The sequence below is a fragment of the Salvelinus alpinus genome, chromosome 21 (assembly GCF_045679555.1).
Source record: "Salvelinus alpinus chromosome 21, SLU_Salpinus.1, whole genome shotgun sequence".
Classification (NCBI taxonomy): Eukaryota; Metazoa; Chordata; class Actinopteri; order Salmoniformes; family Salmonidae; genus Salvelinus; species Salvelinus alpinus.
This window is the reverse complement of record NC_092106.1, coordinates 4,946,729-4,969,538: the sequence shown is the minus strand read 5'-3', so window position 1 is coordinate 4,969,538 and position 22,810 is coordinate 4,946,729. Positions and strand designations below refer to the sequence as shown.

Genomic DNA, 22,810 nt, shown 5'->3' with positions numbered 1-22,810 from the left:
CAGAAACGAAATCCGTGGCGCGAGGCATTTCCGCTGACTCTGGGACTGATACAAGTCTCAGGTTATTGCGGCGAGAGAATCCCTCTAAACTTACACAGCTCTCCTTCACCTTTTTCAAATCCGCAGCGAGGCGTTTCACGTCAGCCTCCAGGGATGTAGTTAAGTCGGAGACATTTGTAGCGGAGGTCTCCAGTGCTGCAATCGTTGTAGTGTGCGACGCCATTGTTGTTTTGAGTGATGTGATTGCTGGCACCGTCTCGTTCCGCAGGATGGTTAGATCTGCTTTTAAAGTATCAGAAACCTCCTTTATTCGGGCCTCAATCGTATTAACCACCTCCGTTTTCATTTCAACTATCTCAGAGCGTAGTAGTTTGATGGCCTCGAGAATGTTCATTTCAGCGCCGCCAGGCCAAGCCGCCCCCCCCCCGGGTAAAGTGTCAGTCCCCGGGCCGTCAGGCTCAGGAGAGGGCGGTGATGAGAGTGTGTCTTGTAGGCCGGGTTTTCTCAAAGTCATGCTTTTAGCCTTATGTTTCGTCGACATGCTGACATTTGGAAGTAAAGTAGTCTTGGTAGTCTTGGTGTGACGTTGGTCTTGAACGGAGCTCATCCAGTTTATTCTCCAGTGATTGCACGTTCGCCAGTAGGATGGATGGTAAAGGTGGATTATCCACTTGCCAACGAATTCTCACCAAGCACCCGGATCTGCGACTCCTGTATTGGTGTCTCCTCTTCATGCTAATGATGGGGTTTTGGGCAAGGTCTGGGGCAAATATTTTGCCTCCGATTCTTTAGAGGAAATGGATGTTCTGATTTCCAGAAGCTCTTTTCGGTCATAAAAGATGGTGCTGAAACATAATGTTCAAAAAAAGTTAAAAACGCGAACAAACAGAATAGTACAATTGGCAAGGAGCCCATAAAATGGCTGCCATCCCCTCCGGTGCCATAATTGGTTAATCTGACGAATGATTAACTTTGTCTGCGGAACTGAAAATAACTCCTTGGAAACACAGTCAATGAATGTAACACAGCAAAGACGAGGCGAATTCAAAACAGCAAGCTTTTTTTTGTATAACGCTGTTTTGGCATCACATAGCAACATTGTTCTAGCAACTTAAGATTGCATATTGTACATTTCAATTAGAAATACTGTATGTAGGCAATACGAATTTCAGCTAGTGTAATCAAGGAGGTTGGATGACACCTGTCTAACAGAATGACAGTGTATTTGGGATAGTTATACCTTTCCAACTTTCATGACATCATTAGCTGGATCTCTGGATGGACACCTCTCATCTACCCCCCCAAAAAGAACATCATCAAAACAGTGCACGCTTACTGGTTAATTGGTTCTGTCATGAGCCTCCTAGGTAAATCAAATACCACACCAGTCGCAAATCATGTCATCTCAATCATCTGACCATACTGTATTCTGCAAATCTATCACCAATCTGCCAAACAAACGAGGCATGTGCTGCGTCCCGATTCTCCAACTCGTCTCCCAACGTGTACACTTGCACACTTTCTCACATGAATTTGACAACGAATGGAAACTCACCCCAGCCAAAGTTTACACCAATCACATGCTTTTTTTACTAAAGTCCTTGACTGGGAGTGTGCAAGTGCACACTTCTGGAAAAGGCTGGAGAATTAAGACTCAACCAAAGACAACGTCCTTCTCTCCTCATTCCACCTGTGCTCAACAACTAAACTATTGTCTGGCAGTGGGGTGTGATGCTAGCGTAGCGGTGCTATTTAGGCCTGTTGCAATGTATTCATTCCGTCGGAAGGCCAGACAGTGACATTCCGGTAGTCAGGCAGGACTCGAGGGGACTAGCGTTGTTAAACATCACCTCCTGGAGCGCGGCAGTGGGCGGCAGGCAAAGACGTCCGGGAGTGAAATAACAGCCCCGATGCCAATGCCGGCGCCGCGGCGTGCCCCTGACAGGCTTCAACGGCGGCTAGCTCCTGCCGCCTGACATCAGAGAGGGGGGAAAACACAGGCCTGACCGCCTAATTAACTATCAACTGAAACAAGATGGGAATAAACATTATGGAGGTGCCTTTGTAGAGAGATGTGAGGTGGCGGAGTGAGGGAAGGTGGGAGGGTAGGAGAAAACAGAGGAGGAGGAGGAGGTATAATACAGCATTCACTAATTATCCAAGAGAATTCTGGGACCCGGCTAGCACATAACGTTCTAAGGACCATATGTTTCTTAGAGCTTGTCATTTGGTTAATTTGCATACAACCTTCCCACAACGTTCTGGGAATGGTGCAGGATACCCAGCTAGCACATAACATTCTAAGAACCATAAGTTTCATAGGTGGGAATTTCTGTATTTCAGCATAACGTTTCCTACAGGTTTCCTCATGGTTCTATTCAAAGTCATGTTCTCAGAACATTAAGAAACAACATTCTTCTGTGGAAATTTCAGTACTTGAGTATAACATTTTCTGCAGGTTTCCTTATGGTTCTATTTAAATGCATGTTCTCAGAACATTAAGAAAACTTTCCATAAATACAACAAGAAAACATTAGTAACATTCAAAGAACGTTCTAAGAATGTTTTTTTTTAAACATTAACATTCCTTTCTCAGCATTAACATTCTATCTCAAATCAAATCAAATTTATTAGTCACATACACATGGTTAGCAGATGTTAATGCGAGTGTAGCGAAATGCTTGTGCTTCTAGTTCCGACAATGCAGTAATAACAACAAGTAATCTAACCTAACAATTCCGCAACTGCTACCTTATACACGCAAGTGTAAAGGGATAAAGAATATGTACATAAAGATATATGAATGAGTGATGGTACAGACGGCATAGGCAAGGTGCAGTAGATGGTATAGAGTACGGTATATACCTATGAGATGAGTACTGTAGGGTATGTAAACATAAAGTGGCATAGTTTAAAGTGGCTAGTGGTCCATGTATTACATAAGATGGCAAGATGCAGTAGATGATATAGAGTACAGTATATACATATACATAAGAGATGTGTAATGTAGGGTATGTAAACATTATATTAGGTGGCATTGTTTAAAGTGGCTGGTGGTACATTTTTACATAATTTCCATCAATTCCCATTTTTAAGGTGGCTGGAGCTGAGTCAGTTTGTTGGCAGCGGCCGCTAAATGTTAGTGGTGGCTGTTTAACAGTCTGATGGCCTTGAGATAGAAGCTGTTTTTCAGTCTCTCGGTCCCTGCTTGGATGCACCTGTACTGACCTCGCCTTCTGGATGATAGCGGGGTGAACAGGTAGTGGCTTGGGTGGTTGTTGTCCTTGATGATCTTTATGGCCTTCCTGTGACATCGGGTGGTGTAGGTGTCCTGGAGGGCAGGTAGTTTGCCCCGGGTGATGCGTTCTGCCGACCTCACTACCCTCTGGAGAGCCTTACGGTTGTGTGCGGAGCAGTTGCCGTACCAGGCGGTGATACAGCCCGACAGGATGCTCTCGATTGTGCATCTGTAGAAGTTTGTGAGTGCTTTTGGTGACAAGCCGAATTTCTTCAGCCTCCTGAGGTTGAAGAGGCGCTGCTGCGCCTTCTTCACAACGCTGTCTGTGTGGGTGGACCAATTCAGTTTGTCCGTGATGTGTACACCGAGGAACTTAAAACTTTCCACCTTCTCCACTACTGACCCGTCGATGTGGATAGGGGGGAGCTCCCTCTGCTGTTTCCTGAAGTCCACAATCATCTCCTTTGTTTTGTTGACGTTGAGTGTGAGGTTATTTTCCTGACACCACACTCCGAGGGCCCTCACCTCCTCCCTGTAGGCCGTCTCGTCGTTGTTGGTAATCAAGCCTACCACTGTAGTGTCGTCCGCAAACTTGATGATTGAGTTGGAGGCGTGCATGGCCACGCAGTCGTGGGTGAACAGGGAGTACAGGAGAGGGCTCAGAACGCACCCTTGTGGGGCCCCAGTGTTGAGGATCAGCGGGGTGGAGATGTTGTTACCTACCCTCACCACCTGGGGGCGGCCCGTCAGGAAGTCCAGGACCCAGTTGCACAGGGCGGGGTCGAGGCCCAGGGTCTCGAGCTTGATGACGAGTTTGGAGGGTACTATGGTGTTGAATGCTGAGCTGTAGTCGATGAACAGCATTCTCACATAGGTATTCCTCTTGTCCAGATGGGTTAGGGCAGTGTGCAGTGTGGTTGCGATTGCGTCGTCTGTGGACCTATTGGGTCGGTAAGCAAATTGGAGTGGGTCTAGGGTGTCCGGTAGGGTGGAGGTGATATGGTCCTTGACTAGTCTCTCAAAGCACTTCATGATGACGGAAGTGAGTGCTACGGGGCGGTAGTCGTTTAGCTCAGTTACCTTAGCTTTCTTGGGAACAGGAACAATGGTGGCCCTCTTGAAGCATGTGGGAACAGCAGACTGGGCTAAGGATTGATTGAATATGTCCGTAAACACACCAGCCAGCTGGTCTGCACATGCTCTGAGGACGCGGCTGGGAATGCCGTCTGGGCCTGCAGCCTTGCGAGGGTTAACACGTTTAAATGTTTTACTCACCTCGGCTGCAGTGAAGGAGAGCCCGCAGGTTTTGGTAGTGGGCCGTGTCAGTGGCACTGTATTATCCTCAAAGCGGGCAAAAAAGGTATTTAGCCTGTCTGGGAGCAAGACATCCTGATCCGCGACGGGGCTGCTTTTCTTTTTGTAATCCGTGATAGACTGTAGACCCTGCCACATACCCCTTGTGTCTGAGCTGTTGAATTGCGATTCAATTTTGTCTCTGTACTGGGACTTAGCCTGTTTGATAGCCTTGCGGAGAGAATAGCTACACTGTGTGTATTCGGTCATGTTTCCGGTCACCTTGCCCTGGTTAAAAGCAGTGGTTCGCGCTTTCAGTTTCACGCGAATGCTGCCGTTAATCCACGGTTTCTGGTTTGGGAATGTTTTAATCGTTGCTCTGGGTACGACATCGTCAATGCACTTCCTAATGAACTCGCTCACCGAATCTGCATATTCATCATTGTTGTTGTTGGACGCCGTGCGGAACATATTCCAATCCGCGTGATCAAAGCAGTCTTGAAGCGTGGATTCAGATTGGTCGGACCAGCGTTGAACAGACCTGAGCGCGGGAGCTTGTAGTTTTAATTTCTGTTTGTAGGCTGGAATCAACAAAATGGAGTCGTGGTCAGCTTTTCCCATCTCCTCTATCTTGTTAAGTGTGCTCAGGTATGTAGGCCACACCTGATCTTAAATGCTTGTTTCCTTTGAAATGGGGTCTGTTTGAATAGACTAAAATGAAGATCATAGGTTTGAATATCACTAATGCCGTGCCACAATAAAAAACAAATACGTTTGCATGATTAACGCCAAAGCAAATTAATTTCCATGTGTCCAATGTGTGCTTGGAGTTCTAAACAGTTAACACAAACTAAGCTAGCAAAGGTATTAAAAGATTCAGTGAAAGTTTTAAGAAAGCCTCCAAATAACCTGTAATTTCCGTTCTCAGAACATTTAAAAAACGCTCCGTCTTACCGGTCAGGAAACTTATGGTTTGTTCCAAAAACCAATGGGAAACCCAAAACGTACGTTCCCACAACTTCCAAGGAACCAAATGTGCTAGCTGGGAGGCTGTGTGTTTGTTGCTCCCTGTCGCGATCGCATGGAGATGGACTAAAGCAAACTGAGAAGTTTCTCTGCGAGCATATTGGGCACTTTAATAATTGATCGGCGAGGCACATTCACAGTGCCAGACCTTTCTCTGATCACTGCACGGCTTGTTACCCAATAAACATGTTGTTATTAAAGATATGGCACACTAGAAATCGATATAGGCTGCTGTTATGCTGCTGTTAGGCTGTCTGTCCTCCATCTGCTGTCACAGTGATTGCTGGGAGAAATCAGCCCATGTTGAGGTGGCCTCTGCTGCTGCTGCTGTGAAAGAGCGATGTCCTGGTCACTGCTGCCCCAGACCCAGCCCTACGGCTGGTGGATAGCCGGCTACGGATCGGCTAATTAATGTAATGATAGGAGGACCCCTGTCCTCCATATCTACCCACCATTTCCTCTCTCTCATCTCTGTGTGAAAATGAGTACGGGCCTGTAAACACCATACACTAAAATGTATCTAAACAGGTAACTGGTTTTCCCAGCTAACACTCAATTACGGCAAAGTACAATATCTTGACTCATTTTGACACTCACTTTGTTTTTCTTCACTGCGGCTCGGGAAATGGTAGCAGAAAATGAGATTTTCTACCCGTTTGGTTAAGGTACCCGGTTGCACACAAGAAAGTACCTTTCTGCTGCATCAGAACTATCAGACAGGCAGAAACAGACAGAATATAACATTCGGAAAAAAGCACCTCTTCTTGTTACAGTACAATTGGAGTGATACCGAACTCCCGTCAAAGTGCTGCTGAGATGCACTGACGAAGCAATCAGTTGTCAGAGCAAGTCAACACTCTCAACCAGGCCTGGAATTACACGTAGAGGAGCTCTCGTGATGGCGCCTTTTGAATAAGGAGTGAGGAGAGGTAGGGGAGAGGTGAGTTGTGCCCTCCAGCCATGCTGGGTCCAGGGTCAGAGGTCAGACTACTCACCTATTCTGAAGGAGAGCGGCCCAGCGGAGGTACATCTCACCCACATGGCTAAGAGGAGCAGAGGCGCCCAGGCTGCGAGCATCTTCTATGACTCCTCATGGGTCCTGCCCCGGGGGTCCCCCTGTCACAGCCACCTGGAGAACATAACACACGGATGTATGGATTATATAGAAGCCTGGATCATGCACACATGCAGATAGGCACGTAGACCATAGAAAAATAATAGAAGAATCTATGACGCGCGCACACATACACGCAGGCACACACAGACACATGCACACACACACACATACACACACATTCGCACGCCCACACAGACACGCACATATGCACGCAAGCAAACACACTGAGAACACAAAAGCAACCGCCATCGATCATCTGTACGCTCATCTATCTTCACCTCAGCCTCAATAAATTATAGACCGTCTTCATTTATCTGGTACGCTACATTATTGCATTTCCCTGTTGCTTTTCTGATTGCTAAAAGCATGATTAGCTTTCACCAGAACTGAAGATAACCATATTCAAGGGTGTGACTCAAGTCACAACTTCTATATAGCATCCGCTTGCTAGCATGTTTTTGTGCAGCACAAATCCCACACACTACCGCATCATCCCAATACCTGGTACTCAGGCCCTCCATTTGAGGTTAATCTCTCATGCACACACCGGAATGAATTTGGATCAGATGGAGTTTTGTTTTCACACACGAGTGACAGCATGTGGAACAGGCGGTAAGCTGATCCAGGATCAGAATCGGTCTGTGATCGTGTGCAATACACCAATGAACTCCTACATTGTGTTAATCTTTGAGTCTCATCACTCGTGACAGTGAGTTGAACCTCTGCAAGTCCATTAAAACACATTTCCTTGAAAGAAATGACAGTGTTTCTCGTCAGGAGAATGCATGTGCCTCCCGTAGCCTCGTGATGAATGGTCATCTGTGTCATCAGGCCTGCATCATCTCCGCACTTATTATAGGAGATTCTCAAAGAAATATAATTGTATAGGATTAGAAAGCAACTAATGATATACTCTTTATATTCTCTATATCTATGTCTTGAGTTCCTGATATTTCTTTTACTTCTTCTAGTGCCCGGTACTTTCCAGGAAAAACCTCTGGGATTTAGTTATAGACTATGGCTTCCTCATCTATGGAGGCTATATAGCTGGATCGAATAGGAAAGGACACAGACTAAACTGTGTCAGTGTCTGTAATGAGGAGTTGGTCAAGTCGGGAAATAAATACTCCTATTTTTCCCCAAATGTTTCTAATGGGTGCAACTGTGAACAATAGAGAGAAAGAGAAAATGATTTATTTCACAAATTCGACATTACAAAGTATCAATAGCAGCAAATGCTGAATTATTTGACACAATTTACATAAATACACTAGGCACAAGAAAACCATCAACACAATAAAAACAATAGCCATATCAGACATCAGTATATCCAATTGGCACAATCACTGGTTCACTGCAGCGCAAGGACTCAATTCTGTGTGTTGACATTATGATCTGACCGAATTTCACATCCTTCACCTACATTAGTACATCAGCATGTGTGGTTGAGTACGATAACAGGCAAAGACAGCAACTAGCTGCTCACTTTATCCGCTGATTAACATAGAACGTTTTTGTTTTGAAACATCACACCTACCAAGATATTTCTCAAGTTGGGACAAATCAATGCCGTATCCTGAGAAGTTTCCAGAAAAACTGTATGCAAATAACAGCTGTCACACAGGTCCACCAGTGTAAGCCAGACAGCGTTTAGCCCGAGAGTTCATTAAAGGCCAGGCTCCCTCTAATTCCTTGATCGCAGCAGGAAAATGACAATTAGAAAAACATACAAAAAGCTGAATCAATTCGCCTAAATGCAATTATAGCCAATCGACTTCGGTAGCTTGTCATGGGTTGTGCACAGCGGCCTGCCCAGCCGAATATCCAATGAGAGGGAGTGGAGCAATTGATGGAATTGGCCACAGTAATGTGCAGTCGATGAGAATGGCACAAGTCAAATCACAGTTTATTTGTCACGTGCGCCGAATTCAACAGGTGTCTTACAGTGAAATGCTCACTTACAGGCTCTAACCAACAGTGCAAAAAAAGGTATTAGGTGAACAATAGGTAAGTAAAGAAATAAAACAACAGTAAAAAGACAGGGAAAAATAACAGTAGCGAGGCTATATACAGTAGCGAGGCTATAACAGTAGCGAGGCTACATACAGGCACCAGTTAGTTGGGCTGATTGAGGTAGTATGTACATGTAGATATGGTTAAAGTGACTATGCATATATGACGAACAGAGAGTAGCAGTAGTGTAAAAGAGGGGTTTGGTGGGTGGTGGGTGGCGGGTGGCGGGACACAATGCAGATAGCCCGTTTAGCCAATGTGCGGGGGCAATGGTTGTTCGGACCAATTGAGGTAGTATGTACATGAATGTATAGTTAAATAGTTAAAGTGACTATGCATATATGATAAACAGAAAGTAGCAGCAGTGTAAAAGAGGGGTTGGGGGGGCACACAATGCAAATAGTCCGGGTAGCTATTTGATTACCTGTTCAGGAGTCTTATGGCTTGGGGGTAAAAACTGTTGAGAAGCCTTTTTGTCCTAGACTTGGCACTCCGGTACCGCTTGCCATGCGGTAGTAGAGAGAACAGCCTATGACTGGGGTGGCTGCGGGCTCTGACAATTTTTAGGGCCTTTCTCTGACACCGCCTGGTGTAGAGGTCCTGGATGGCAGGCAGCAGTGGATGGCAGGCAGCAGTGATGTACTGGGCCGTCCGCACTACCCTCTGTAGTGCCTTGCGGTCGGAGGCCGAGCAATTGCCATACCAGGCAGTGATGCAACCAGTCAGGATGCTCTCGATGTTGGAACTGTAGAACCTTTTGAGGATCTGAGGACCCATGCCAAATCTTTTTAGTTTCCTGAGGTGGAATATGCTTTGTCGTGCCCTCTTCATGACTGTCTTGGTGTGTTTGGACCATTCTAGTTTGTTGGTGATGTGGACACAAAGGAACTTGAAGCTCTCAACCTGCTCCACTACAGCCCCGTCGATGAGAATGTGGGCGTGCTCGGTCCTCCTTTTCCTGTAGTCCACAATCATCTCTCTTGGTTACGTTGAGGGATAGGTTGTTATTCTGGCACCACCCGGCCAGGTCTCTGACCTCCTCCCTGTAGGCTGTCTCGTCATTGTCGGTGATCAGGCCTACCACTCTTGTGTCGTCTGAAAACTTAATGATGGAGTTAGAGTCGTGTTTGGCCATGCAGTCGTGGGTGAACAGGGAGTACAGGAGGGGACTGAGCACGCACCCCTGGGGAGCTCCAGTGTTGAGGATCAGCGTGGCAGATGTGTTGCTACCTACCCTCACCACCTGGTGGCGGCCCGTCAGGAAGTCCAGGATCCAGTTGCAGAGGGAGGTGTTGAGTCCCAGGATCCTTAGCGATGAGCTTTGAGGGTACTATGGTGTTAAACGCTGAGCTGTAGTCAATGAATAATATTCTCACATAGGTGTTCCTTTTGTCCAGGTGGGAAAGGACAGTGTGGAGTGCAATAGAGATTGCATCATCTGTGGATCTGTTTGGGCGGTATGCAAATTGGACTGGGTCTAGGGTTTCTGGGATAATGGTGCTGATGTGAGCTCTTACCAGCCTTTCAAAGCACTTCATGGCTACAGACGTGAGCGCTATGGGTCTGTAGTCATTTAGGCAGGTTGCCTTCGTGTTCTTGGGCACAGGGACTATGGTGGTCTGCTTGAAACATGTTTGTATTACAGACTCGATCAGGGACATGTTGAAAATGTCAGTGAAGACACCTGCCAGTTGGTCAGCACATGCCCGGAGCACACCTGGTAATCCGTCTGGCCCCGCAGCCTTGTGAATGTTGACCTGTTTAAAGGTCTTACTCATGTCGGCTACAGAGAGCGTGATCCCCCAGGTCTCTCTATTCTAGTGCACACCGTGGAAACAACACAAACCTGCTCTTTTCACAAACAGATAACTTCTGCTGATGGTGAGATGAAATCATGTGTTTACATCCATATACTGTGGGGAGAACAAGTATTTGATACACTGCCGATTTTGCAGGTTTTCCCACTTACAAAGCATGTAGAGGTCTGTAGTTTTTATCATAGGTACACTTCAACTGTGAGAGACGGAATCTAAAACAAAAATCCAGAAAATCACATTGTATGATTTTTAAGTAATTCATTTGCATTTTATTGCATGACATAAGTATTTGATACATCAGAAAAGCAGAACTTAATATTTGGTACAGAAACCTTTGTTTGCAATTACAGAGATCATACGTTTCCTGTAGTTCTTCACCAGGTGTGCACACACTGCAGTAGAGATTTTGGCCCACTCCTCCATACAGACCTTCTCCAGATCCTTCAGGTTTCGGGGCTGTCGCTGGGCAATACGGACTTTCAGCTCCCTCCAAAGATTTTCTATTGGGTTCAGGTCAGAGACTGGCTAGGCCACTCCAGGACCTTGAGATGCTTCTTACGGAGCCACTCCTTAGTTGCCCTGGCTGTGTGTTTCGGGTCGTTGTCATGCTGGAAGACCCAGCCACGACCTATCTTCAATGCTCTTACTGAGGGAAGGAGGTTGTTGGCCAAGATCTCGCGATACATGGCCCCATCCATCCTCCCCTCAATACGGTGCAGTCGTCCTGTCCCCTTTGCAGAAAAGCATCCCCAAAGAATGATTTATCCACCTCCAAGCTTCACGGTTGGGATGGTGTTCTTGGGGTTGTACTCATCCTTCTTCCTCCAAACACGGCGAGTGGAGTTTAGACCAAAAAGCTATATTTTTGTCTCATCAGACCACATGACCTTCTCCCATTCCTCCTCTGGATCATCCAGATGGTCATTGGCAAACTTCAGACGGGCCTGGACATGCGCTGGCTTGAGCAGGGGGACCTTGCGTGCGCTGCAGGATTTTAATCCATGACGGCGTAGTGTGTTACTAATGGTTTTCTTTGAGACTGTGGTCCCAGCTCTCTTCAGGTCATTGACCAGGTCCTACCGTGTAGTTCTGGGCTGATCCCTCACCTTCCTCATGATCATTGATGCCCCACGAGGTGAGATCTTGCATGGAGCCCCAGACCGAGGGTGATTGACCGTCATCTTGAACTTCTTCCATGTTCTAATAATTGCGCCAACAGTTGTTGCCTTCTCACCAAGCTGCTTGCCTATTGTCCTGTAGCCCATCCCAGCCTTGTGCAGATCTACAATTTTATCCCTGATGTCCTTACACAGCTCTTTGGTCTTGGCCATTGTGGAGAGGTTGGAGTCTGTTTGATTGAGTGTGTGGACAGGTGTCTTTTTATACAGGTAACGAGTTCAAACAGGTGCAGTTAATGCAGGTAATGAGTGGAGAACAGGAGGGCTCCTTAAAGAAAAACGAACAGGTCTGTGAGAGCCGGAATTCTTACTGGTTGGTAGGTGATCAAATACTTATGTCATGCAATAAAATGCAAATTAATTACTTAAAAATCATACAAATGTGATTTTCTGGATTTTTGTTTTAGATTCCGTCTTTCACAGTTGAAGTGTACCTATGATAAAAATTACAGACCTCTAGATGCTTTGTAAGTAGGAAAACCTGCAAAATCGTCAGTGTGTCAAATACTTGTTCTCCCCACTGTAGGTACAATACAATATGACCATGTCAAAGACAAACAATGTAGTCCCATTCTACAGCTGTGATAATTGGCGCAGGAGGAAACAATGGGCAGATTAGCAAGTGTCGAGTGCTCCGACGAAAACCCAGACAAGCAATTTAAAGTGTTGTAGCCACATTCTCAACAGGGTGGTGACATAACATGTCATGCATGTACTGTTGAAATGTTCCCTTTTGTTTTTTCCACTTACAGACATGTCATTATTCTCTAGGAGAAAGGGGTGAAAAGGAGTTTAAACTCCCAGTGTAATCATCATAACAGATCTGCAGTGCATAATTAATCACAGCGCAACATGAAACCGTCATCAGAACAAGCTGCTAGTGCTAACTTGACTACCCAAATGGTATAACTGGTTAACTGGTCCCTCACACATCAAATCAAATTGTATTTGTCACATGCGGCTAATACAACAGGTGTAGACCTTACCGTGAAATGCTTACTTACAAGCCCTTAATAACGAGTCACAAACCCGGATCCGGGATCCCCCCCATCAAAAAAGCTGACTAGCATAGCCTAGCCTAAAGCCACAGGGATATCATATAATAAAATGTTCATGAAATCACAAGTCCAAGACACCAAATGAAAGATAGACATCTTGTGAATCCAGCCATCATTTCTGATTTTTAAATGTTTTACAGGGAAGACACAATATGTATTTCTATTAGCTAACCACCATAGCAAAAGACACAACTTTTTTCCCCCACCACTTTTTTCCTGCATAGGTAGCTATCACAAATTCGACCAAATAAAGATATAAATAGTCACTAACCAAGAAACAACTTCATCAGATGACAGTCTGATAACATATTTATTGTATAGCATATGTTTTGTTTGAAAAATGTGCATATTTCAGGTATAAATCATAGTTTTACATTGCAGCCACCATCACAACTCTCACCAAAGCAACTAGAATAACTACAGAGAGCAACGTGAATTACCTAAATACTCATCATAAAACATTTATGAAAAATACACAGCGTACAGCAAATGAAAGACAAAGATCTTGTGAATCCAGCCAATATTTCAGATTCTTTAAGTGTTTTACAGCGAAAACACAATTTAGCATTATATTAGCTTACTACAATAGCCAACAACACAGCAGCATTGATTCATGCACGTTAGCGATAGCGAATAAACCAGCAAAAGATATTAAATTTTTCACTAACCTTCTCAAAACTTCATCAGATGACAGTCCTATAACATCATATTACACAATACATATATTGTTTGTTCGAAAATGTGCATATTTAGCGGCACAAATCGTGGTTATACAATGAGAATAGTAGCCAAGCTGCCAACAAAATGTCGGGAGAAATCTTGGGAGAGGCACCTAATCTAATCAATAACTAATCATAAACTTGACTAAAAAATACAGGTTGGACAGCAAATGAAAGATACATTAGTTCTTAATGCAACCGCTGTGTTAGATTTTTAAAATTAACGTTACTACGACATACAGCGTGCGTTAAAGCGAGACCGCACCGAAATTAATGGCGGAATAGTAGTGTAACATTTTTCAACAGAACAACGAATTAACATCATAAATAGTTCTTACTTTTTGATGAGCTTCCATCAGAATCTTGTGCAAGTGGTCCTTTGTCCAGAATCATCGTTGCTCGGTTGTAGATTGTCGTCTTCAACTTAGGAATTAGCAGCAAACATTAGCTATGTGGCCCAGACGTGTCCAACTCTTCATAACGCAGCACAAAGAAATATCCGAAAATCGCAATATACTGATATAAACTGATATAACTCGGTTTAAAATAACTACATTATGATGTCTTTAACTTTTACTGCCTCAGAAACCCGGATCCGGGAGCACCCCCCACCCCCCACACACTGATTAGCATAGATAGCATAGCTTCAGAAGTAGATAGTAGCATCTAAATATCATTAAATCACAAGTCCAAGACACCAGATGAAAGATACAGATCTTGTGAATAAAGCCACCATTTCAGATTTTTAAAATGTTTTACAGGGAAGACAAAATATGTAAATCTATTAGCTAAACACGTTAGCAAAATACACCACTATTCTAACTCCATCAGTTTCTTACTCCTTCAGGTGCTATCACCAATTCGGCTCAACTAAGATATTGATAGCCAATAACCTATAAAAAAAACCATCAGATGACAGTCTGATAACATATTCATGGTATAGGATAGTTTTTGTTAGAAAAAAGTGCATATTTCAGGTAGAAATCACAGTTTACAATTGCACCGACCATCACAAATCCACTAGAATTACTAGATAGAGCAACGTGTATGACCAATTTACTCATCATAAAACATTTCATAAGAATAGACAAAGCATAGCAATGGAAAGACCCAGATCTTGTGATTCCAGACAATATTTCAGATTTTCTAAGCGTTTTACAGCGAAAACACAATAAATCGATAAGTTAGCATACCACATGTGAAAACGTTACCAGAGCATCGATTCCAGGCAAAGAGCGCTATAACGTAATCACCGCCAAAAGATATTAATTTTTTCACTAACCTTCTCAGAATTCTTCCGATGACACTCCTGTAACATCATTTTACAACATACATATACAGTTTGTTCGAAAAGGTGCATATTTAGCCATACAAAACCGTGGTTACACAATGAAAATACTAGGAAATCAAGCCTCAATATGTCTGACGTCATCTATCAGAGTGATCTAGTTTAATTAAAAGCTAATCATATACTTGACTAAAAAATACAGGGTTGACAGGAATCGAAAGACAAATTAGTTCTTAATGCAACCGCTGATTTACATTTTTAAAATTATCCTTACTTTTCAATACAGGGTTGGCCAAGTGAAGCTATACCAAACAAAATGGCGATGTATGCGTTTAAAATATTTCGACAGAAACACGGTTTATCATATTAAATATTGCTTACTTTGAGCTGATCTTCCATCATATTCTTGGGCAATGTATCCTTTCTATGTTATAAACGTCTTTTGGTCGATAGATGTCCTCTGTCCTTCGAAATGTCCACTAACAACGACCGAGACCGCGAAACGTTCCCAAAGCTAGAAAGTGCACGACAAATAAATTCCTCAGAATCGCACTAAACGGATATAAATTGCTATAAAACGGTTAAAATTCACTACCTTATGATGTTTTTAACAACTATAACGACTGAAAACATGACCGGAGAAATACTGCTGGTTAGAAAACGATTTGGAACGATGCAGGTCCGATGGCCTTCACGCTTGAGGCGCACGTTGAGAAAGAGGGGTCTCTGTACATTTTTGTCATTTATAATGGCTGTGAACGTCCCATAGAGTTCATTGAAAACGTGATGACGTACAGACACCCAGAGGAAGACGTAGGTAGTGTCGGTTTCTTCATAGCATTCACTGTGGCCTTATAAACAGACCCCAGATCAGAGGTAAAAATTTCTGAAATCTGAACCCTGTCATGAAAAGTGCTGTAGAAATTGTTCTGTACCACTCAGAGACAAAATTTCAACTCCTATAGAAACTATAGACTGTTTTCTATCCAATAATAACAATAATATGCATATTGTACGATCAAGAATTGAGTACGAGGCAGTTTAATTTGGAAATGTAAAAAAAAAAATAATGCTAACAGCTCCCCCTATTGACAAAAGGTTAACACCTATATCGAGTAAAATCAGAGCCGGATATATCTAAGGCCTATAACGAGAGCTTTTCAGAATGCCATCCTGAGGTTTGTCTTGCGCCATGACGAACGTTGAAAAGAGTGCACCCCACGTTCCAAAAGCCTTTATATGGCCTCAGATCTGCCTAGCAACACCATTCCAATTCTCACTGCTTACTGACATCTAGGGGAAATCGTATGCAGTGCATGTCGACTCATAGATTACATGCAAATTAATAAACTGACCCTGGAACAGAGTGCCCGATTTCAGACTTCTCACTTCCTGACAGGAAGTTAGCTGCAACTTGAGTTCTGTTTTACTCACAGATATAATTCAAACGGTTTTAGAAACTAGAGAGTGTTTTCTATCCAATGGTAATAATAATATGCATATTGTACGAGCAAGAATTGAGTACGAGGCAGTTTAATTTGGGAACGAATTTTTACAAAGTGAAAACAGCGCCCCCATATTGACAAGAAGTTAAACCAACAACGCAGTTCAAGAAATAGAGTTATTCAAATATTTACTAAATAAACTAAAGTATTTTTTATTTTTTAAGTAACAAGTAAAGGAACATAACAATAACAAGCCTATATACAGGGGTACCAGTATTGAGTCAATGTGCGGGGGTACATGTTAGTCGAGGTAATTTGTAAAGTGACTATGCATAGATAATAAACAGCGAGTAGCAGCAGTGTAAAAACAAAGAGGGGGGGGTCAATGTAGCCATTTGATCAGTTCAGTTGTTCAGCAGTCTTATGGCTTGGGGAGTAAAAGCTGTTAAGGAGCCTTTTGGTCCTAGACTTGGTACTCCGGTTCCGCTTGCCATGCGGTAGCAGAGAGACAAGTCTATGACTTGGGTGACTGGAACCTTTGACAATTTTTTGGGCCTTCTTCCGACACCGCCTAGTATATAGGTCCTGGATGTCAGGCAGCTTGGCCCCGGTGATGTACTGGGCCGTACGCACTACCCTCTGTAGAGCCGAGCAGTTGCCATACCAGGCAGTGATGCAACCGATCAGGATGTTCTCGATGGTGCAGCTGTGGAACTTTTTGAGGATCTTGTGACCCATGCCACAACTTTTCAGTCTCCTGAGGGGCAAAAAAGGTGTTGTCGTGCCCTCTTCACAACTGTCTTGGTGTGTTTGGACCATGATAGTTGGTGATTCTATAGTCCACCATCAGCTCCTTTGTCTTGCTCACATTGAGAGGTTGTTGTCCACTGCCAGGTCTCTGACCTCTTCCCTATAGGCTGTCTCATCGTTGTCAGTGATCAGGCCTACCACTGTTGTGTTGTCAGCAAACTTAATGAAGGTTGTTGGAGTCGTGCTTGGCCATGCAGTCGTGGGGGAACAGGGAAACCAGGAGGGGACTAAGCATGCACCCCTAAGGGGATCCATTGTTGAGGATCAGCATGGCAGATGTGTTGTTGCCTACCTTTACCACCTGGGGGAGGCCGGTCAGGAAGTCCACGATCCAGTTGCAGAGGGAAGTGTTTAGTTTAATGATGCGCTTTGAGGGCACTATGGTGTTGAAAGCTGAGCTGTAGTCAATGAACAACATTCTCACGTAGCTTTTCCTTTTGTCTAGCTGGGAAAAGGCAGTGTGGAGTGCGTAATCTGATTGTGTAATCTGTGGATCTGTTGGGGCGGTATGCGAATTGGAGTGTGTCCAGGGTTTCTGGCATGATGGTATTGATGTGAGCCATGATCAGCCTTTCAAAGCACTTCATGGCTACCAACGTGAGTGCTACGGGGCGGTAATCATTTAGGCAGGTTACCTTCGCTTTCTTGGGCACAGGGACTATGGTGGTCTGTTAGAAACATGTAGGTATTACAGACTCGGCCAGGGAGAGGTTGAAAATGTCAGTGAAGACACTTTCCAGTTGGTCCGCATATGCTATGAGTACACATCCTGGTAATCCGTCTGGCCCTATGGCTTTGTGAATGGGGACCTGTTTAAAGGTCTTGCTCACATCGGCTACGGAGCGCGTGATCACACAGTCGTCCAGAACAGCAGGTGCTCTCATGCATTCTTCAGTGTTGCTTGCATCAAAGTGAGCATAAATGGCATTTAGCTTGTCTGGTAGGCTTGCATCAATGGGAGGCTCGCGGCTGCGTTTCCCTTTGTAGTCCGTAAAAGTTATCAAGACCTGCCACATTCGAAGAGCGTCAGAGCCGGTGTGGTAGGATTCAAGCAGGAATCAGGAGGATAGAATTATGGTCAGATTTTCCAAATGGAGGGTGAGGAAGAGCTTTGTATGCGTCTCTCTGTGTTGAGTAAAGGTGGTCTAGAGTTTTTTTCCCCTCAGGTTGCACATGTGACATGCTGGTAGAAACAAGGTAAAACAGATTTAAGTTTGCCTGCATTAAAGTCCCCGGCCACTAGGAGCACCGCTTCTGGATAAGCATGTTCTTGTTTGCTTATGGCCTTATACAGCTCGTTGAGTGCGATCTTAGTGACTGCATCGGTTTGTTGTGGTAAATAGACGGCTAAGAATAATATAGATGTGAACTCTTGGTAGATAGTTTGGTCTACAGCTTATCATGAGTTATTCTACCTCAGGCGAGCCATACCTCGAGACTTCTTTAATATTAGACGTCACACACCTGCTGTTATTGATAAATAGACACACACCCCCGCCCCTCGTCTTACCAGGCGTAACTGCTCTGTCCTGACGAAACACGGAGAAGCCAGCCAGCTCTATATTATCCGCGTCGTCGTTCAGCCAAGTCTCTGTGAAACATAAGATACTAGTTTTGAATGTCCCGTTGGTAGGATAGTCTTAAATCGTAGATCGTCCAGTTTGTTTTCCAATGATTGCATGTTGGCCAATAATACCGAGGGTAGTGGTGGTTTATTCACTCGCTGACAAATTCTCAGAAGGCACCCAGACCTCCACTCCCTGTATTTACGTCTTTTCTTCAAACGAATGACAGGGATTTGGGCCTGGTCTCCAGGAAGCAGTATATCCTTTGCGTCGGACTCATTAAAAAAAAATATTCATTCAGTTCTAGGTGAGTAATCTCTATTCTGATGTCTAGAAGCTCTTTTCGGTCATGAGATGGTAGCAGCAACATAATGCACAAAATGAGTTACAAACAACGCGAAAAAACAAACAAAATAGCACAGTTGGTTAAGAGCCCGCAAAACAGCAGCCATCCCCTCCGGTGCCATTTATCTGTGGATCCCCTCCGGCGCCATCCACTGATTCACACGCCCGCACGCGTGAATTAATTGAAAATTGGTGTGAGGGTTTAATTTAATAGGGCACAAGGCTCCAAATCTAATGAAGTGGTGATAGACCCGTTATATGAAATGCTGATCTCTCTCTCTGTGTTGCGAAAGGCTGAACAGTGACATTCTCAGCAGTCTGAAATGTTTGCTGCACGTAGTATCACCGCTACAATGAAATCTGTAAGCAGATTTGGCAGTGGTGTCTGGGATGTGGCGATCGTAAATCACGCTGAAATACTGTTTATGTTTCATTCCTGGGAGATGAATATATCAGCTGGGGAGTCATCTCATATCAAGAGGACACAGCTTGGAGAGGGTATGTGAACAGCTTTAAATACAGGAGCCATTGACCCTGTCTCGCACAGATAGTGATTGGGGTAAATTACCTACTGACTGACTGGCTGGGAAGACGTAGCTCACCACTGAACACAGAACCTCTTAAAGTCCATCGAGATGATCGACTCCAAAACGATTAAACTTCTCACATACAATGAACACTTTACGTCAAAATTCAAATGTTGAATGGTGAGACAAGGTTTTAATTTTTTTATTTTATTTTAGGGGGTAGATCAGCTTTAATATTGCAGATTGATTGTAGTCTCCATCAATGTAAAATGCCTGCATCAGTTCCAATCCCGCATATATTATGTATATATACACTACCAATCAAAAGTTTGGACATACCTTACGGTACTCATTCAAAGGGTTTTCTTTATTTTTACTAATTTCTACATTGTAGAATAATAGTGAAGACATCAAAACTATGAAAAAACACATATGGAGTCATGTAGTAACCAAAACAAGTGTTAAAAAACAACATATTTTAGATTTTACATTCTTCAAAGTAGCCACCCTTTGCCTTGATGACAGCTTTGCACACTCTCGGCATTCTCTCAACCAGCTTCACCTGGAATGCTTTCTCAACAGTTTTGAATGAGTTCCCACATATGCTGAGCACTTGTTGGCTGCTTCTCCTTCACTCTGCGGTCCAACTCATCCCAAACCATCTCAATTGGGTTGAGGCCGGGTGATTGTGGAGGCCAGGTCATCTGATGCAGCACTCCATCACTCTAGGTGAAATAGCCCTTACACAGCTTGGAGGTGTGTTGGGTCATTGTCCTGTTGAAAAACAAATGATAGTCCTACTAAGCGCAAACCAGATAGGAACGGCGTATTGCTGCAGAATGCTGTGGTAGCCATGCTGGTTAAGTTTGCCTTGAATTCTAAATAAATTACTGACAGTGTCACCAGCAAAGCACCCCCACACCATCACACCTCCTCCTCCATGCTTCATGGTGGGAACCACACATGCTGAGATCATCCGTTCACCTACTCTGCGTCTCAAAGACACGGCGGTTGGAACCAAAAATCGAAAATTTGGACTCATCAGACCGAAGGACAGATTTCCATCTGTCTAATGTCCATTGCTCGTGTTTTTTGGCCCAAGCAAGTCTCTTCTTCTTATTGGTGTCTTTTAGTAGTGGTTTCTTTGCAGCAATTCGACCATGAAAATACTAAATACAAAAAATAAAGAAACACCTTGGAATGAGTAGGTGTGTCCAAACTTTTGACTGGTACTGTACATTTTACGGACACAATCTATTTTACAATAGTTATATATTTTTTTTTTTGTCCGCTCCTTCCTCTACCCTCAACCTCTCCCATCTATTTCTTCTCCCATCTATTTCTATTTCTGTCCATTCAGTTTGATTTCTATTTGCCATATATTTTTAACTGTGCTGTTTCACAAAAGTTCTGAACCTAAATACATTTTACAGACACAGTACATTTTACATTTGTTAACCTGTTATTATTAGTCCCACCCTTCAGCTCCATTCAACTTTATCCATCTATGTCTTAACACCATCCACCATCCATTCTATTTGACATATAGTTTTTGACTACGCTGTGATGCTTGACAAAAGTTCTGAACCTTTCTATTCTCATTGTTTCTACAGATTGTAAATTAAACATATATTTTATTGCTAAAAGTATTATTATTATTGATCGATTGACTGACTTTTCAAATCAACCAGTATTGCTATCAGCAGTGTTAGCTTCAGGTAATATCTTCTGCCATTCCAAAAACAAGCTACATATGGACAGGTACCAAAATAAATAATCTAATGACTATGTCTCTTCGAACCAAAATCTGCAGAGCTGGGAAGGTTGTATCCCCCATATTTATAACATTATATTGGTTGCAAGAATTTTGTATAATAACTTAAATTGAAAAATTCAAAGTTTTGAATCTGGTGTTGTTTCGGTATCAGTTCATAAACCATGTGCCATGGAATCAGTACATCGAAAATCTCTTCCCAACTATTTTGCAATCTTTATGGCACAGCTGTCAATTTTTTTTTATCCTTAAATGAAACTGGTATATATTTTTATTTTTCACAATTTTCTTTAACCAATTTTTGTTCTTTAATGCAGGGCCGACAGACAAGTTCCTTACTTTTTCCCCCTTCCAGTTGCTTCTTCCATTTTTGCGGTAATGCTGAAATTAGTTTGTTGTAATTTTGGGTAGAGCAGACATGACCATATATTTTTGTTAGCTGCATGTGTGACATAACTCCACCAGTCCTATTTATGATATAATTTACAAAGATTATATATATATTTTTATTAATAAAAAAAAAATGTTTTTAATCAATTAGTATATTTGAGATTCACCACAATATTTGTTGTATTATTTGTTCTGTCTTTTCTGGTGGATTAAACTGAAATTGCAACCAACTTTCTATGGCTTGTTTTAAAAATAACGATATTTTGGATATGATTTCATTTTCAAATAACCCGAAAGTGAGAGGTTGTAATTTGAATAAAGGGAAAAAGGCCATTCTTGAACATGGGGTGAGACATTCTTACTAATTTGCTAGAGAACCAGTTCGGATTTAAGTATAACTTTTGTATGACTGACACCTTTAGTGAGAGGTCTAATAATGCTTTAATATAAAATATTTTCTGTCCTCCGAAATCATATATATTATATAAATAAGCCCTTTTAATTTTGTATGGCTTGCCGTTCCAAACAAAATATCAATTTTTTTGCTCATATAATAAAAATAAAAAAACAGGTCGCTAGGTGTGGGCAAGACCATAAGCAAATAAGTCAACTGGGATATGACTGAAGAGTAAATCAGTGTGATTTTTTCTACAAATAGACAAGTATTTTCCTTTCCATGGTAGCAAGATTTGATCTATTTTTGCTAACTTTCTATTACATTTTTTGGGAGTGAGAATTTCTTTCTTTCAGGATATATACAGTGGGGAGAACAAGTATTTGATACACTGCCGATTTTGCAGGTTTTCCTACTTACAAAGCATGTAGAGGTCTGTAATTTTTATCATAGGTACACTTCAACTGTGAGAGACGGAATCTAAAACAAAAATCCAGAAAATCACATTGTATGATTTTTAAATAATTAATTTGCATTTTATTGCATGACATAAGTATTTGATAACCTACCAACCAGTAAGAATTCCGGCTCTCACAGACCTGTTAGTTTTTCTTTAAGAAGCCCTCCTGTTCTCCACTCATTACCTGTATTAACTGCACCTGTTTGAACTCGTTACCTGTATAAAAGACACCTGTCCACACACAATCAAACAGATTCCAACCTCTCCACAATGGCCAAGACCAGAGAGCTGTGTAAGGACATCAGGGATAAAATTGTAGACCTGCACAAGGCTGGGATGGGCTACAGGACAAT

The 22,810-nt window shown here is 43.0% G+C and overlaps 1 protein-coding gene across 1 annotated transcript in view; it reads right to left on the bottom strand.

Annotated features, from left to right (window-relative positions):
* The window catches only part of grik4 (glutamate receptor, ionotropic, kainate 4), a 477,591-nt gene that overhangs the window by 233,769 nt on the left and 221,012 nt on the right, over positions 1–22,810 (bottom strand). The window contains exon 3 of the mRNA XM_071356615.1: positions 6,553–6,686. Coding sequence (XP_071212716.1) covers positions 6,553–6,634 — 82 coding nt within the window. The 5' untranslated portion in view covers positions 6,635–6,686. The remainder of the gene's footprint in view (positions 1–6,552; positions 6,687–22,810) is intronic.